Source organism: Mesoplodon bidens, assembly GCF_964165515.1.
Source record: "Mesoplodon bidens genome assembly, chromosome: 4".
Classification (NCBI taxonomy): Eukaryota; Metazoa; Chordata; class Mammalia; order Artiodactyla; family Ziphiidae; genus Mesoplodon; species Mesoplodon bidens.
Window position 1 is genome coordinate 14,566,581 of NC_138160.1, and position 18,539 is coordinate 14,585,119.

Sequence of the window (18,539 nt, forward strand, 5' to 3'; positions counted from 1 at the left end):
GGAACAAGATACTCCCGTCTCATCTTGTGTGAGAATAGCACCTTGTATGAGACTGGTTCCTTTTATTGGAGAATGGTTTTGGAAACCAAGATCTGGTGCTAGGTAAACTTATTGTTACTGGGGTGTTACTATTAGGCCTTCTCAATAGACAGAGCTAGGAAATGTATGTGTGTATACTAACCCATGCACAAGCACAGATCTATAAATATTTCTATATGTAACCGTTTGTATCTATATTAAGCAAAACATGAGTTTATACTGATGCTCCCACCTCTAATCCAGTATCACATGGTTCGTTGTAGGATTCCATTTTTTTAATCACTCCGATTCTTTTCCACTGGAATTATTAACATAATCTAAAATTACTTAGTTTGTTTACTTACTGTTTGTCCCTCATCATCAAGAATTTAAATTTAGAAGCAGAGGTCTTGCCTGTTTTACCAAATTCTGGAGCTCTAGAACCTAGAACAGTGCCTGCAACATGGCAGTGGTTTATTGATCAGTGAAAAAATAATCAATAAAGAAGTACTGATTATTTAATTTATAGTAGAAAAAAAAGATGAAATATTTTGAGGCTACCCCTTGATATGAGTAAGATCATCTTCTAAACGAAAAATAAACACATATTCATCCAATGCTATGCCCTGTTATATTAATAATCTCCACGCATTCACCATCACTTGGCATTGAAATTTCCCCCACAAGCAATTCAAGGAATGCTTGACAATTTTCCCCTAGAGTTCACTGTAGTAGAGCTTAATCATGTCCAAAATTAAAGTAACGTATTTCTTCCTCAGGTTTCCTCCTATGTAACATATACTATGTTTAGTCTTAGTAGGGTGTAGGTCAGAGAGAAGAGGCAGACAGGAGGTAGGGAGATTCCTCACCCATCCTTACATGTTTCACTAAACTACCCAAGGAGGTTTCAGTGTCTTTCCCCCCATAGTCTAAGGACCATGTGTCACTCAAAGCTACAGTTGGTTGTAATTTTGTTGGCTTAGCATTTTCCTACGTCTTTCTACTACTTCTCAAATTGCTGAAAAGTCTTGTCTGGATCTGAAAATGCCTTTCATAGAAGCTACTGTGGTATGAAAGGTAAAGAAAGACAGTTTGGGAGGGGATTGAAAGGGATTTTGCATTCAAGATTTTCTTTAACCTTCCCGGTTTGCACTTGGGCATGCTTGTTGGTCCTAGAGAACACAATGTGGGCAAGGGCTGTCACCCGTGTTCACTGTGTCTTTCTCTCCAAAGAACTGGAGTTTTCCCCAGAAACCTCCCATCTACTTGCTCCCACTAAAAAGATACAGGTATGTCAAGAAAAGAAAGAAAGAGGTGGAAGGAGGGTAAGAGAAATACTGAATGCTCAATGTATGCCTGGCAAATCCTGTGCTCTTTACTACTCTACTCTCAAGATTACAACTAATTTTACCAAAATTTGGTAATTTTTTTAAATTTTCTTTATTTTTTGCCTTTAAATTAATAGAGGGGACACTTACATACATACTGATATTAAAATCTGCAAATGTAACACAGAAAAGAAGTTAATACTGGGGCGGGGGGAGAAAAGAGCAAAAGTATTTCCCGTGGTTTCTGGAATATTCTTTCATAATAATATAAGTAAAATCCCCTAATATTTGTGAGAGATGTTATCCTTCTTAAAATCTTTTTTTTAAAAAAAGACAAGCTGAACAAACCAAGGCAAGCCTGTATACATTTCTTGAAATAGTTCCTTGTTTACTTGAACTATTTTGTACCTCGGAGCCATGACACATAAGTGTCAGCGCACAACTGCAGGTCCATATATAACAAAGGAGTGCCCAGAGGGTTCCCGAAATAAGAGCTTGATGCTCAGTTCATAGGAGGAGGGCCCCCTATGCCCAAATTAAGCCTTGGCCACTTGCACATAATTAGCATGCTAAAATGAGAAATGAAACCAAAAGGCACATTAGGGCAATGCAACTCTGTTACCATGTTAAGGATACACTGCCCAGGTGTCATCAGTCAAAATGAACTATGTCAAAGAGATGAAAACTGGAGAAAAAAACAGGTTTTCAGACAGTAGCTTCCAGAGCATATATACCTAAAGGAAGGACTGAATAAGAAATATCTCCCCAATAAGTTCTCTTATTGACTTTACCTACACAGAAACACTTCCAGGTTTTTGTTACATCTTCCCACGGGACTGCTTCCAGCCCACCTCTACTTACGTGGGACTTCATCTGGCTGAATCATAAGAACAGCTGTTGAATTATGAGTTATGGGCACAGGCAAGAAGCTGTCAAATATCCAAGGATACAGAAAGCACAAGCCACAAGTGCAGTTTTTCTTGGCCAAGTCCTCAGTGTCTGCCATCCATTTACTTGTAATTGTAGGTGATTATCTCGTCCCCTCCCTGCCACTCTGAAGGGTCGGAAGCACTCTAGCTTTGCCCTCAGAGTCATCCCATTCTACTCTTAGAGGGTCCGAAACTAGAAGGAAGTTGAGTTTCCTTTGTTCCAATCCTTTCAGCAAACATCAGTCATATCACAGCAAAGCCACACGCCAAGACAAAGCAGGAAATGAGTAAGGAATAAAGAGTCTGTTCTCTTGCTGCCTTTCCCTATGTTGGAGTATTGTACTCACCAGTGGAAACTCATTTTCGAAGTTATGTTGCAGCTGTACAAACTGCTCATTAAAAAAAAAAAAAAATCCGTCACCTTGTTTTCAGCCCAGTGGCAGATTTCACATCAAAAAAATTATACCGAGTAGACATTCTTAGCAGTTCATCTATATCTTCAATCATACAGTGAAATTTCCAACAAATTATTCAAATTCTCTGAACAAATGCTAGATGAAATCCTTCAACCAGTGACAACCTCAAGAAACGAAGTGTGTCACACATGGGTAATTTCACATTCATGGAGTCTTTTCTCATGACATTTTATTTTCTGAAAAGAGCAGATATGTCTCACTGGAAGCATTTTTTTTTATTTTTGGTTTTTAAAAATAGATCCTGCTCTTAAGACTTCTTCCTGTGGTCTGAAGAATTGAACATATTTTTCCAGGCAGATTCAGAATAGAATTATCAGATCAATTTAAGAACAAGCTGAAAATTGACAGTAGATGGCTAATGGATGAGCGGTAAATGCAACTTGTTTCCTTAAGTCATATTCTCACTGCAGAAATATGAACATGACCCCCATGATTCTCTCTACCTTTCTAAAACACTCACTCATGTATTCATTCACTCATTCATACCACAAATACTCACTGAATACATACAAAGTGACCAAGAAAATGACTGTCAAGCTACATTGAGCTGTGTCACATAATTTTTTCCAAAATCTGTCCCACTCAGATCTTCCTTTCTTCTACAGGCAGCTGACTGGAGAGGCCAAGAGAGCAAAGAAGAGAAAGGCGTCGAAAGGAAAATACATTTTAAAAAGAGCTAGAAAGAATGTAGAAAAGCAAACACATGTGGAGAAGAAAGTTCTGTAGAGTTATCACCATCAGGACCACATCAGCCCCAATCCTCTCTGCATAAAGGATAAAAGCAAACACCAGTCCACGATGCCCTAAATGGTCCCCATCTTTTTTTTTTTCTTTTTTACTACCATCTCAGAACCATCTGGCTTTGAAACAAATTGTAAAATCACTGTACATATGGTCTATACAGTAAATAAGATGGCTATAGTAGTAGACAAAGTATAATTTACATATTTTATTCACTAGAGGATCATTAATCTGTTCTAGTGAGTAAAATGCAGATTTGAGTGTTTTGAGATTTAGTAAGCAGATGAAACAAAAATCACCTCAAAGGTCAGAGAGTGGCCTCGTGATGTGTTTTTTGTTAATTCTGATGTTTTTAATTACCTATCAAATATGTCAGTACATGTATTTAAATATTACATTTTAACGTTGTTTCTTAGTTATTCAGGCATGGTAATGAAAAGCTTCCCCTCTGCTTGTCATTTGCTATCAAATGTTAATAAGAGCAACAGTTCAAGAAAAAGTAAAAGAAAAGTGGGGGCTTTACCACTTCAACCAGGCTGTATGTATGCAGACATTCTTAATCCATAGAATACAAACGCCTTCAAGTATTTCAACTGACAGCATGCAACACCGTCATGTGCTGACGTTTTCTTAATACACTTCCAAAATCACAGTCAATTTTCAATGAGGATTTGTTGGCTTCTTCTAGTGCGTCAGCTATGTCATGAGAACAACTTAATCAGTTCTGAAGAAGGAAATACCCCTTTCATGACAGAGCCCTGTTTAGGAAAATAATGATCAGAGGGCCCTCAAGAATTTCATTAAAGTTCTATAAACACTTTACAAATAGGCTCAGAAGCTGCACCTCAGAACAGTAGCCAAGGTGAACCTACCTGGTGCCAACTTCCTCTCTAATTCAAAACTATCATGATGAACCCCATCATGATAAGAATATGGATAAAAATAAAAACTACTCTCCTTCCTAGGAGTCTCTCCAGTCATTCTCACTGCTGTAAGAAGACTTGTTGCTGACAGCCCATTTTAAGAGTTTAAAGGAAAAGCAGTAAGGGGGAGACTGATACAAAAGTTAAAGGCTGGTAAAGATGGGCAGGGCTCTACTATCCGCAAAGACAGGTGGCCCATCTGCAAGTTTCAATCCCTACTCTGCAAGTCCTTTGCCAGTCCTTTCCTCTGGTGCTCTGAGTAACAAAGGAGGAAAGAAAGCTGATGGACACCACGATTCGTTGTGACTGATGCTGGACTACCTGCCTGTGCCCTTTGTGATTGCCCCTTGCCCAGGATCTCTGGGGGTTCTTCAACCTCCTGCTTTGCTCACATACACTCCAACCACCAGGGGCCTTTCCAAAGCATAAACACACACTGGTACCCAGTGATGCCGAAGAGTGCTGCCTTGTGCTTGGCCACATGCAAAAGCATCTCATAACTCCACTTATGAGCTGACTCCAATGAAGACCCATGGGGAGGGACGACTGGAGAGTAAATACGCTCCCATGTGCTGAGATCATTATCGCTCACTACATCTAATTTTTTAAATGCTGATTCCTTCTTTATTTACAATAACAAATTTGGTCAGAAACCAAGGTGGGCTTGCCTAGAAAAAGCAGGGAATAAATATCCAGAGATAAAGAATGATATGGAAAGAAGAGTCATTAACTTCATTTTGCTGACAAGAGATTGAAGGAGACAACAGGGACCTGTGAGCACTGTTGCTGTGAGCAAATGAAGGTCCCCATCGGCTAGCTGACTGAACAAGTAAAAATCATCAGAGCCAACATTAAAATGGCACCTACTGTGTGTTAGCACTATTCTAAGCACTCTATAGGTATATATGTATTTCATCCTCAAAATATGTACAAAACAGGTGCCATTATTATCTTTTAAAGATGAGTTAACTGAGGCACAAATAGTTAAGTAACTCGTCCATGGCAACATAGCTATTGCCCTCCATTAACACTCTATTTTCCTATGTTTAGGCATTATAGTCCATCTCTTACAAAAAGTTTAAAGTTTCCCATACAACACTTCATCTAGTAAATGTTATCTCTTCAAACATCTCTATTTCTCGAAAAAGTACTGAACGCATTCATAAACTTAAATATACTCGCTTAATTAGTTTAAAATATCACCATCTCAAAATAAATTTGATCTTATAGGTTCTTAGATTGCACTTATTTTATACCATACTGTGAGATTCAAAGCAGAATTAGCTTTTACTCTTAAAATATCATTAATGCATCATCTTGAATATGGTAATCAATAAAAGAGATTCTGCAAGGAGGTAGGAACGTAAATGCATGTTAATTATTTCTAATGTCTTAATTAACTCCTACTGCTAATGATACAGTAATTTAGGTTTAAATATATTGTAGAGGATACATCAGTTTTCTATTGGGTCATGTTTAAGCATTAAACATGATTAAACAGATTAATCATCACTAAAATCTCATGAAATGGGGAGATTTAGACCCAAATTCTCATTGAGATTAGAATTCTGTGTCTAAAACTAAGGTTTTAGACACAGTGCAACATGTTTTCCTCACACACACCTGCTTCCTGGTTAGCTCTTCCTTTCCTTCTCTGTCCCTATGTCCCTCTGAGCACCCAGAGGTACATCAAGGCAATAATCACTTCTGAAAGTGGTTTAGTATATGCATCAACCACCACTGATGAAGTCAAAATCCCATATATTTTTTAAACTTCTTGATTTCTGAGCCCTGGGAGGGAAGTTATGGTGATGCCTGTTGACTGACCTGGACCTGGTGAGGACCAAATGTAAAGACCAGAGTAGGTAGATAGTGCCATTTTAGAAGCTATCTCCTATTGTGGATTAAAGATGTCCACTCCCTTTAAAGAAGGGCAGACTCCAGAGATTGAGTCTATTTTTCCTTCTCTTTAATCTGGTTGATCCTGTGACTTGCTTCAATCAAGGGAATGCAGCAGACATAAAGCCATGTCACTTCCAAGGCTGGGCCTTAAGAGATCTGCAACTTCCTCTTTTATGCTCCTGGAACCATATCATCACATTGTGAGACATCCAAATCACATGGAAAGAGAAGTGAGTAACCAGCTGACAGCCCCAACTGAGCTTCCAACCAACAGCCAGCACAAACAGCAAGTCAAATGAGTGAGCCACCTTGGATGTTCCCATCCAGTCAAAACTCTAGTGATCACAGCCCCAGATGATGCCACATGTGGAGAGGAACCTCCCAATTGATCTCAGTCAACCCACAGACTCTTAAGAGATAATAAATGATGGTTGTTGTTTAAACCACTAAGTATATGAGGTAGTTTGACTCTACAGCAATAGATAGTCAAAGCCTTTCTAGACCCTCATAGAGACTCAGGCTGAAACCAGTTCCTGCTTGACTTAGCATAACACAGGATAAGTCGTGGTGGACCCAAAAACATCAGGATGGCTACAATGAAGTTGAAAAGAACACTTTCCAACGGGGGGCACAGTGGCTAAGACCATGAACCTCAGAGCCAGACTGTTTGAATCCTGGCTTTGCCTTTTACTAGATATGCACCTAGTAGAGGTTATTTAACTATTCTGTGCCTCAGTTTGCCTTCATATAAAATAGAGATAATAATATTCTCTACCTCATAGGTTTATTTTGAAGACTAAATATCAGTATCACTATGTGTAAAGCACTTAGAACAGTGCCTGGCACAAAGTAAGTGTTCGGTAAATGTTTATTATTCTCTTGTACATCCAAGGAACCACCCACTCACAGCTCTGGGAGGGCTCTATACTTAGAACAAAGGGATATGGAAAGTGAAGGGGAGGGTCATAACATGGTTCCTGTTTGATCCTGTGCCATGAGGAAATGGATCTCTGCCATGCCATAAAAGCATGAATATGATAAATGCTAAATCTGATTAGCCTCACACCAGCAAGGGAGAAAACCAAAAATCAGAGTAAATGCTCAGTTTCTGGGTCATCAGTAATAGAAATGTCAGACAATCAGTCACATTTTATCTGAGAATAAACTACTGCTAGGTATAATAATCCACACTTTGGATTTTATAACTGATTTCTCTTCATTAAGTGTCCTGAGCTTTATAAACATATAATGCAGTCCTGGTAAGTTATGTTCTCAAGCATGATCTGAACTATCACCATCATACTCATATCAATTTTGTTTCTAAATATTATTTTGAAGTTCACTGGAACAAACAGATCAGGCTACAGATTATGGCAGTTTTTGCATATGTCATAATAAAATTAATCCTAAAGGTATTAGTAATACCAGGTTAGTTTTTGGCTTTTGGTTGTTTTTTGTTTTCTTTTGATTTTTTGGTCATATCATATACACACTTCAGGAACTGCTTTTGTTAAAATGATTATTGATTTTTTTAAATGAAGCAAAATACAGTAATAATTCATTTTGCCATAGGATTAGAATTAGTAAATAGTACTTTTTGCCCCAACCCTTTGTCTCTTCTCTATTTTAAAATTATATCAAGGACCTATTTATATTTACTTCAGAAGTAACCAGCCCAAGTGAATTAATATATTGTGGCCATAAGTTAAAGTTTTTGAAATATTTAGCAATCTATTTCAGCTTTGAACATCTGACCATAGCACTTCTCATGGAATTTTCCACTGGAGTCTCAAAGCTCTCCATTTCTCATCTCCACATACTCTATTCATAAAATTATTGCAGATTCAATTATACTACTCATATTCTGGTATTTGGACATGGTTCCCTCTGTTTTTCAAGAGAACTATGATGGATCAATAAATTGATACCAAGTAGTGCAATCAATTAGTTCTGAGAAAATATGTCAGGTTTGTGCCTATCTTCACCATGATAACATCATTCACCCACATTAGTTATTCATCTTCTTTCCAAATTATTTATAAGCCTGAGATCAGCTTGAGAAAATTCATACTTTCATTTCATACCTGCTAGTCATGCCTTAAATGGTGACTATCAGAGATGCAAATTAATTGCAACTATATGAAGGATGCACAAATTAAAAAGTATGAAATTTAAATTATTAATTCAGCATCCAGATTCCTTCTGCAATCACTAACAATTTCACCTGTTTTATTGCTCAATGCAAACTAAATTTGGTAATTTAAATAGAAATAGAGAACACTAGACCTTATCACTTTGTTTCCCTCCTAAGTCCCTCTTCCTTTTCCTTCCATTACCGCCTTCGTCTCTGTGTTTTGAACGTACTCTTTTATGTCCGCTGAACTTCAGTCCCATGTCATTGTCAGATCTCATCAATTACACACTATTCTGCTTTAATCTAAGATGTCATTCTTAATATTATTTTACATCCACCAGTCTATTCCAAGAACCTGAATCCGTTCCACTATACCAAAAAAAACCAAAAGCCTATTTTTCCACGGGCTTTTGTCAGGTTATGGGCATTATGTTATTATGGATTATGCACGAAAAGTTTTAAGAACATACACAATTTCAGTAGTATTACTGAGAGCAACTGTTGGGAATACTGCCGCATCCACTATGTAGCTGAACAGAGCAGTGAATGAAAGTAGCCAAAACGTAACTGTGAAAAAAACTCAGATGAAAAAGGAAGCTTGGTTAAGTGAAAAGACTGTTCAGATTAGAACTAACGGGTTCAACCAAAGTTTCCAGACTAGTAAAGTTTTGCTTTACGTGCATCTATTTTCTGTAAATGGAGCCCATTTAAAGTTTCAATGCTCAAATTAACAAAATAATTTGTGTAACACTTCTAATGAATAAAATTGAGTTAATTGAGTGTAAGACATCTGTACCAACTTGCCCTTTTAGAAACGAGGATGGGTATAATTTCATCAATAAACAACAAATAAAGGAGACCATTTGAATAAAAATGACTTTTGAGTTTCTCAGATTAAAATGTCACAGATTTCTCAAAGCACATCTCTACAAATTCTAAATCTTGGTTTTAGTGTGATTTGCATAAAATGTCTTAAGTAGCATATGCAAATATTCTCATGTCTAGCAAAATTATTTCAGGGGGAAAAATGTCATAAATGTCTACCTGGCAAGGTTGCTTCATTTTAATGGCTATGACATGGTATCTGTAACAGCAGAGTTCACAGGTCCAGGAACCCCTCTCACTGATCCACTTCAGCAAGCACAGCTGATGTGTATACCGAACGGACCCGTCACATCGGCAGGGGTTTAACAGCTCCCCCTGGAAAGAAAACAACTCAGTACGAATATTTATACTGTGTCTCTATTTTAAAAATCCAACAGTTGCTTTCTTTTCTTTCAAAGCCACTTACCCAGAAGGATACAAGTATCAAACTCTATCCTAGAAAATGAAATTAAATGTTCATACCTCTGGTGGGAATGCAACTAAAGCCTTAAAACTATTTCAAAGATATTACTTAGAGTTATGACATAAATGTTCTACCAACATACGAAATGTCTGCAGGATACAGCTCCCAATACCCTAGGGGAAAAGCTGTACTATTAAATCTCTTTAATAACTTTTAAGTGGACGGTCAGATGCAATTCCTCTGCAGTTACTCTTAATCATTGCTAAAGAAGAAATGCATGCCATCCCAGAAAATAGCTTGCAATAGCATTACGCTTTTATTTTTTCTAACTGTAGCATCATAAATATTGACTTAGGGGACTATATTCCTGAAAGCCTGCATATTCTTATGCAATTTCCTTACTTGGAAAAATATTAAACCTAATGTTTGCTCAGACCACACATTTTGTAAGACAGATGTATTATCCCTGTTGTCTCTGTGATTACTCGCATGTAAGTTTGCATGCACCTCTAATGGAGTTTATAATTTTAGAATTGTGTTTCTTTCTTTCACAAGGTCAAAGTAGTTTTAGTTCTCTTATGAAAACTCTAACATGCTTTTCACCGCAGTGATATTGAGTCACCAAAATGGGCAATAAGGAAAGACCCTGCCCTTTTTGGTTTTGACGTGACTCACCCCCTGTTTGTCCTCTAAGACTATCTGCCTCACGATACACCTGTAGAAAAGGAATATAGGTTTGTCTCTATGTATAAACCAGAACCATCAAGGAATTCATACAAGAGATACTTATGGCATTAACACTAAAACACCTGAGGAATGTGTAACTGCAAAACTAGGTGGAAAAAATCAAGTGTAGCCCAAAGCAAACACTATTCGCCACCGGGACAATTTTATCTGCCTTCACAGGAAAGGGAAAGGGAACGCGCAGGAGCCGCCAGGCAACCGCTCAGCCCAGGAACCCAGAGGCGGGCGCTGTCCGTGGTGCTGACAGGGCGCCGTCGAGAGCGGGAGCCAGCCCAGCCCTGCCGGACCCCACAGCCAGCGCGCCCGGGACCCGCCGGGCCTTACCTGCTCGGCGCCCTGGAAGCAGATCTTGCAGATGGGCTGGTGGTGCTGGTGCTGGTGCCCGGACCGCCGGTCGCCGCCGCCGCTGCTGCTGCTGCGGCTGCTGCATACCGAGCGCGTCTCGGGCTGGTCGCCGGAGCCCCGCCGCTCGCCGTCCCCACCCGCGCCGACCTCCGGCTCCCCGGGGCCGCCCTTCCCCGCCGCCGCCTCCGGGACCGTCGTCTCCGGAAGGCGCCTCGGACATGCCCTGGAGTCGCCAGCCGCGGCCACCTCCTGCCCTGCCGGCGGCAGCTCCTCCGCGCCGCTGCGCCGCGGGGCCACCTCCGCTGGCGGCTCGTCGGGCCCCGCGGGGCGCTTGGGAGACGCGGGCGGCGCGGGCAGCGGTGGCAGGTAGCGCGGGGACGCGGGGACCGAGGCTGGCTCTCCTGGCAGCGGCGACGGGGGCGGCTCGGCGTCCCCGCTCTCCTCCCCGCGGCGCCGACTGCCGCTGGGGCCGCCCTCAAAGCTCATGGTGGTGGGGCCGCCGCCGCCGCCCTCCTGCCAGCCCGGCTAGCGCGCCCGGCTCGGGCTGCAGGCGAAGGGGGAAAGGAGGGGGGAGGGAGGAAGGAGGGAGGGAAGCGGGGCGGGAGGAGGGTGGGGACGGGGGCCTGGGGCGCCAGGGGCCGAGGGGCGGGACGGGGAGGCACGCAGAGGGCCCGGCTGCGGCGGCGGCGGCGGCGGCGGCGGCTGCTCCGCGGAGCCGCGGGCTCGGCTCTGAGGGAGGAGGTGCCGAATTCTGCGGCGCGTGCGAGCCGGGCCGCTGGGGGGCGGGGGGTGGCCGCGGGCGGGGGCCAGGGAAACCGGGGGAGGGGGGAGGAGGGGCGCAGCGGAGGGGATGGGCCGGGGGGGAGGTATTTGGAGGTAACTGGAGCGGGGCGGTAGGTGTGGAGAAGCGGAGGGTCGTTCCCGGGAAGGGGGATGTGGAGGGCCGGGTGCGAACCCCGCGGGAGGTGCGGCGACCGCGGGCCGGCATTGGGGGCGTGGGGGAAACCCCTCAGCCGCCTCCGCCGACCCCGCCCCGGGGACGCTCACGTGTGTTCCGGGGCGGATTACCCCTCCCCAAGCCGCGCGGCGCTGCAGCTCTCGTGAGCGGGGTTGGAGGGGGGGGGGGTGGGAAGGGTCGGAGGCTACGGGTCCAGAAACCGTTACTGGCTGGGCAAGTGGGATGCCGCGGCGCGGGGCTGGAAGGGGCCGGGATGATCGAACGCGAGACTCGCGAGGGCGAAGGGGCTCGCGAGACTGACGCCGCGGGCGCGCCCGAGCCGGCTAGGCGGGGGGCGAGGGGAAGGGCGCGTGGGCCCCGAGGACGAACGGACGCTCCCAGGAGACCGCTTCCAGCCCTGTGCGCCCTCTCCCTCGAGGGCACTCTCACTGACCCTCCAGAGCCCCCAGAACAGACGCCTCTGGAACCTGCATCCTCCCTCTGCCCTCCTTGCCCTCTCCCTCCTGCAGGGAGTATCTGGGTTTATTTGAAACTGTTCTGGTGACTTTGTGAATATCGTTTCCTGCCGTGGTTCCTCCTAGTGAACGCTGGTGCCACGTTCTGTGGCGGGCGGGCCCTTCCACCCTTGCCGTAGGAAAAAGGACTCAAAGGACACCTCTCGTGCAGAAGTTGCTGCATCCGCGGATTTCGGTTGTATGCACCCCGAAGCCAGCTGGTTTCTCTATAGTTAACTCCACTCCGCAAAACCTCTCTGGGACTTATCTTCCGGCAGGGCAACAGTGCCCTCAATTCTTTTCTGAAAAGAACTACCTTACCTGCAGGAAAGTAGACGGAAAACAGTGTACAGGCAGTAGTTTCTAAATTCGAACAGTGTAAACGCATAAAGCAATAGATTTATATATAGTGCAATGTGTCTAGTCAAAGCCTTGGTGATTTTCGCTAGTGTAACCCTTTGATGTCTTTGACGCAACCGACTTGCTCTTCCGGCAGTCATTTTTGGCTGCATTTCATAGCTGAAGAGCCGGGATCAGATAGGCAAAGTAACTTGTTCAAGGTTACAGAACTGTTAACGAAGAACTTTTGAGTTCACTGACTCCAGATTTTCCAGCTCAAACACTGAATGATTTTTTCCCCCAATTCTCTCTCCTGCCTCCTAAAACAGTATGTAGTACCTGGTGTGTTTGGTGACACTGACTCCCGTTAATAGTTAAATGTTCTTAAATGGTTAAGATAAACTACCAGCTTAAGTTAATTTTTCCAGTGTACATTTTGGCAGTAAGAAGTATATTTGGTTTAAGAAAAAAAAAAAAAGGTCCAGCTCTTTTGACAGAAATTCGTCTGGTTGGAAAGCAGAGAAGGAGATAGTAAAAAAAAAAAAAAAAAAAGTCAAGAATGCTTTGTTACAAATGGTCCCAGATGAAATAGTTGCCAGAAATGTCCTCTAACACTTAGCCCCCTCAGACCGGCTTATTTTTGGTGGCAGAATGGCACGCAGCAAGCACATTTTGTTAAAAATAATAATCCCTGAATGCCCTAGGAACTTATCACACTGAAGAAATGTGGTTGTAGATAATGCTTTCATTTTCAGTCTTCACCTGTCAAAATGACATTGCACAAGATTGTGTATTGCCACAGTCATAAGATAATCATAAGCCTTGATTCTAAATTCTTGAATTAAACGGTGTCTAAATTCAATTTATGACTAATACGTTTCTACCAAGTATGATAAAGTACATTATTATTTGAAGGACAGCATAAAAGCTGTGGGTTCTGGATAAACAATGCACAGTGACTCAGGCAGCAAAGTAACATGGATGGAAGAGGAGACGGCCACAATGCTAGGTGTATCCTCTCAGTTGATTGTTGGAAAATAACTCCGGTAAGAGAGAATTAACCTTCCTTGATATGGTGAGTAGCCACATAAAAACATTATTTCCTAGCATCTGTGACCTCCAAAGCTGACCTCTCCGTGAAAAAGGGAAACTTGTTCATGATCTTCAGTTAACTCAGTGAGTCTTCAATGGATCAAGGAAAAATACCTTTGTTACTTTGACTGCATCCTCTGCCATAAAAATATAGAACAATGGGGAACACAAAAAGGATGAACCACTCTCAGCTGCTGGGACCCAAGTAGAAGAGCTGCTAGAGAGACACAGACATTGCATAAAGAACAACAGGGCACCCACAGCCGCTGACAGCCATCCAATAGCCAACATGGATCCACCAACAAAAAAATGGATGAAGGGAGAGGCAATTCTATCACTTTGAGCAAATAGTGAAAGGCACATCCAACCTGCTTCAACCTATATAAATGAAGAGAAAGATATAAATATAACAAATGCTTGAAAAGTCTTCATTCTCATGTTTCTCCCTACCCACGCACCCATACATGCAGAGAGTTAAATATACCCTTTACCAAAAGAGGTCTTTCATTATGAACATGCAAACTCTTTAGACACCAGGAATCTCTTGAGTTGAATCCAAGGATGGAGGGAAGGTGGGAGCATCCCAGGCAAGTATGTCCCAAAAATTTCTTTGGTGATATTAATGGATATCTGTAGGATATTCTCCTTGAACTTCCCAAGTGACCATGTCCTGAAGGTGTCCCCTGAAGTCACCTCAGGGATATTAGGTAGAAAACAGTCCAGGCTACACTAGGTCAGAGTTGTTTCAGAATGACTTTGAAGCTATATTAGGTGTGATGACCTTGATGTGTCCTCCAATAGGAGACTTAGGCTGAAGAGCTCTTTAAAATTGCCTTTCAGATGAACCTAGAGATTATCGTACTAAGTGAAGTAAGTCAGACAGAGACAAATATTATTTGACATCACTTACATGTGGAATCTTAAAAAAAAAAGATACAAATGAGTTTATTTCCAAAACAGAAACAGACTCACAGACATAGAAAACAAACTTATGGTTACCAAAAGGAAAGGGGGGGTAAGAAGGGATAAATTAGGAGTTCAGGATTTACAGATACAAAGTACTATATATAAAATAGATAAACAACAAGGACCTACTGTATAGCACAGGGAACTATATTCAACTATCTTGTAACAATGGAAAAGAACCTGAAAAAGAATGTATATATACATATATATATCTGAATCACTTTGCTGAAACTTTGTAAACCAAGTATAGTTTCAATAAAAAATTAAAATTAAAAAATGGTCTTTCAATTCTTTTTAAGTTTAGCTTTTAGAGATGTTCGAAAATTTTTCACTTGGCACCTTTGGGGTGCATTTATTTGTCTCTGTGGTCACTGAGTACAGAACAGAGAATTCTCAACTGTCTTCAAATATCTGAGAGAAAAGAACTTGAGAACTCCAAGTACTTTATAGAGCAATAAGGTTATGTTGTGTGAGTGGGAGGGTAATTTTTAAAGAGGACAGTGAAGTGTGATCTGTGGATTGCGAGTACTTGGTGCAGAGTATAGCTTTGTCGTACACCAGAAATGAAGTAGTGTCAGCCCAATGCCATGTACAGAAACGTCCACAATTTATATCTCCCATTCTAACCTCTTGATTGAATTCCAGCCTTCTGTGTCAAGTCGCCTCTATGACTGCTCTGCTTAGATACCTAAGAGCTATTCTAAACTAACCCAGTCCAAAAGCACACAACACTCTCAAACCTGCTCATTTCCCAGTCTTCATCATGCCGGTAAACCAGTTGTTCACTCATCCAGTTACTTAAGCCTTGGAGTCATCCCTTGACTTTAATTGTTCACGTCATATATTGTGTATCACAAAGTTATTTCGCATGTACTTTCAAAATATACTTCAAATTTCACTACTATATTTCACCTCCACTCCCGCCATCCCAGTTCAAACCAACGTGATGCACCAGGATCATCAAAATAGCCTCCTGTCACCCTGCTTCTTATTCTTGAATCTGTCCCCGACAACAGCCTGGATAATCCTATTCAAATGTAAGTCCAGTCATGTCATCCCACTGCTTGGTACCCACCAATGGCTCCCCAACACACTTGGTGCAATGTCAAAAATCTTAGCATGCCCTACCAATCCTCAGTCTAGCTCCTGGCTGCATCTCTGAAGATATCAATCTCCATATCCTCCCTATTATTCATTCCTACCCCACTGACTTCCTTGCTACTCCCCAAGTACATTCCCTCCTCACTCCTCCTCCAGTAATCATAGCTCACTCCCTCACTCTTCTCAGATCTTGCTCAGAGACACTTCATCAGAAAAACCTTCCTCGGGCTTCCCTGGTGGCGCAGTGGTTGAGAGTCCACCTGCCGATGCAGGGGACATGGGTTCGTGCCCCGGTCCAGGAAGATCCCACGGAGTGGCTGGGCGCATGAGCCATGGCTGCTGAGCTTGCACGTCCGGAGCCTGTGCTCCGCAATGGGAGAGGCCACAGCGGTGAGAGGCCCGTGTACCGCAAAAAAAAAAAAAAAAAAAAAAAAAACCTTCCTCAACCTTCCTAACTGAAATAGAATCCTCCACTCCCATTTTTTAAACTCTAACCTTTACCCAGTTTTACTCTTTTTCATATCAATTTACTATTCAACATTATATATTGATATTTACATATTGTGTGCATTTCTTTTGCTTTTTTTTCTCATCTAATATCTTCCACTGGAACACTGACTCCATTGGAGACTGTTTTGTTCACTGCTCTGTCCTAACTGTGCCTAGAACTGTGCCTGGTCAGAGTAGTGCTCGGCCAATACTTAGAGAACAATTAAGCAATCAAGCAGGTAATTATTAATCAGCTTCTGTGTTTAAGGCACTGTGCAGCTTGTTAAACCATAGCTTCCAGGTGGGAATGCAATCTGTAGGACAAGGAACTATGTCGTCACAGCATTTTGGTGCACTCTGTGTGATGCCATTTTTTTTCATTGCTTAACCAACTTACCTAAAAATATTCTTTCCCTTAGTAATTTATATTAGCTGCCTAATTTGTCATTTGCTACTATGTATGTGAAGTCAAAGTCTTGGTTGACCTTGATCCTCACATTCAATGAAGATATCAGAAATTTGAAAACGCACACCATTGGTCTTAAGGGAAAGTGAAGGAGTGTGGATGGATGGTCTCCATCTCTGACCAATTTCATTGATCATGAATCATGCTCCTCTTTTGATTTTATACTACACTGCATTCTAACATTTGTCAGTTCTACCTGTAGAATTTGATACCATACTCTCCTTCCACTTTTCTATCTTTGCCTGTTGTATCTCTCCACAGTTCCCTGTCCCTACCTTGGTCTCCCTTGGTCTCCCTTGGTCTCCCCTTCTCCCTTGGTCTCCCTACCGTGAAACCTGAAAATGTAGAAGGGCTTTTTACCTGACAGATTGAAAACATGGAAATATGTTGAGTCACTGTGTACACTGGAAATCCTAAACCTGACTGACATCTGGAATGCAGTTGAATCAGCAGGACCTGACAGGGCCACCCAAGCTTTACAAGGATCTTGAATAAAGCTAGCCCTGATTCCCCTCAGCTGAAAATCATCTATTTTTCTACCAAACTCACATATTAAATATGATTTTTATGACCTCTATTATATTATACCTTGCCTTGTGGTTTGTTATGCACTTATCTGCATTTTTTGTGTTTTTTTTTCCTCTTGTGCTAGATTGTAAGCTACTTGGAGTTTGAGCCTATCTGTTTAAATGAACCTTTTATCTTCATATACTCCGATGGCTGACATTAGTGGCAGCTCAATAAATGTGCACTAAGTAAATATTAACAGAAGTCTTAATTCAAAAGAACTACTATTTCCTTGTTAAAAGTTATTGATAGAGTTCTGCACAAATAACAACTCAAAGATAGCTATGCTTCCATGATGTTTGGATGAAGTGCAGTAAATTAGTTTATATACTAGACAGAGAACTAGCTAGACAAAGACAAACCCTTGTATGGGTAAAGGATTCAGAGTCCCTCAGGATCAATCTGAGGTTAATAAGTACAGTGAAACACCTGAGTGTCCTTTCTCTTCTCCTTTCCCCTGCCCACTCTCCCTTAGGAGATTTATCTCACTCACCTAGGACGTGATCAGTTTCACCACCAATCTGAGAAGAGTGGAAATGAAGCAGGAAACATGCAAGGATGCTATGCCAGAGCTTGGCTCCAGTGGGTTCCTGGTCTCAATCCTCGTTTCTCTACCCGTAGAATCCTGGGGTCTCTATTTTTTCCACAGGGCCTCTGCCCAGATGAGGATCACTGGTCTGTTTCCCTCTGTCTTAGAAAAGTCCTTGTTCAGAAAAGAAGAGGAGGCAACACCACACCTACACCAGGTCACAAATTTCATACTCCACCCCCAATTCTACCTCAATCCACCCCTTTTCCAGACTTTAAAGTTTTCAGGAAAGGACCATGAGTGACTCAGTCTGGAATATGAGCTGCTGACCAGTCGCTGAAGTCATCCTCAACAGAATTACATCGTTATGGGTAAACAGCAACTCCTCAAAGAGAAATGATGCTTTCAGGGGAATGACTGCTTGACAGATACAACTAGATGCCAACTCTCCCCACATTGTGGAATTTGACATCTAGTGCATACAATTTACAGTACTTGTCAGCTCCTTCCTCCTGTCCAGCTGAACTCCTGAACTTAGCCCCTCCAAGCTAAGCCAACAACATCAAATTGCACTCCAAAAGATACAGAAATGCAAAATCGAGAGTTATAAACTGCAACTATAGCAAGGCTTCTTAAATGCAGGAAGTTTTAAATAAGTGGACCTAACAGTACATTTAAAGAAAAATAACCTTTGATATTATAAGCACAAG

The 18,539-nt window shown here is 42.1% G+C and overlaps 1 protein-coding gene across 1 annotated transcript in view; it reads right to left on the bottom strand.

Annotated features, from left to right (window-relative positions):
• The window catches only part of MARCHF11 (membrane associated ring-CH-type finger 11), a 118,052-nt gene extending 106,711 nt beyond the window's left edge, over window positions 1-11,341 (bottom strand). The window contains exons 1-2 of the mRNA XM_081233532.1: window positions 10,808-11,341; window positions 9,496-9,651 (exon numbers count right to left, since the gene is read on the bottom strand). Coding sequence (XP_081089658.1) covers window positions 9,496-9,651; window positions 10,808-11,314 — 663 coding nt within the window. The 5' untranslated portion in view covers window positions 11,315-11,341. The remainder of the gene's footprint in view (window positions 1-9,495; window positions 9,652-10,807) is intronic.
• Between the last annotated feature and the right edge of the window lie 7,198 nt (window positions 11,342-18,539).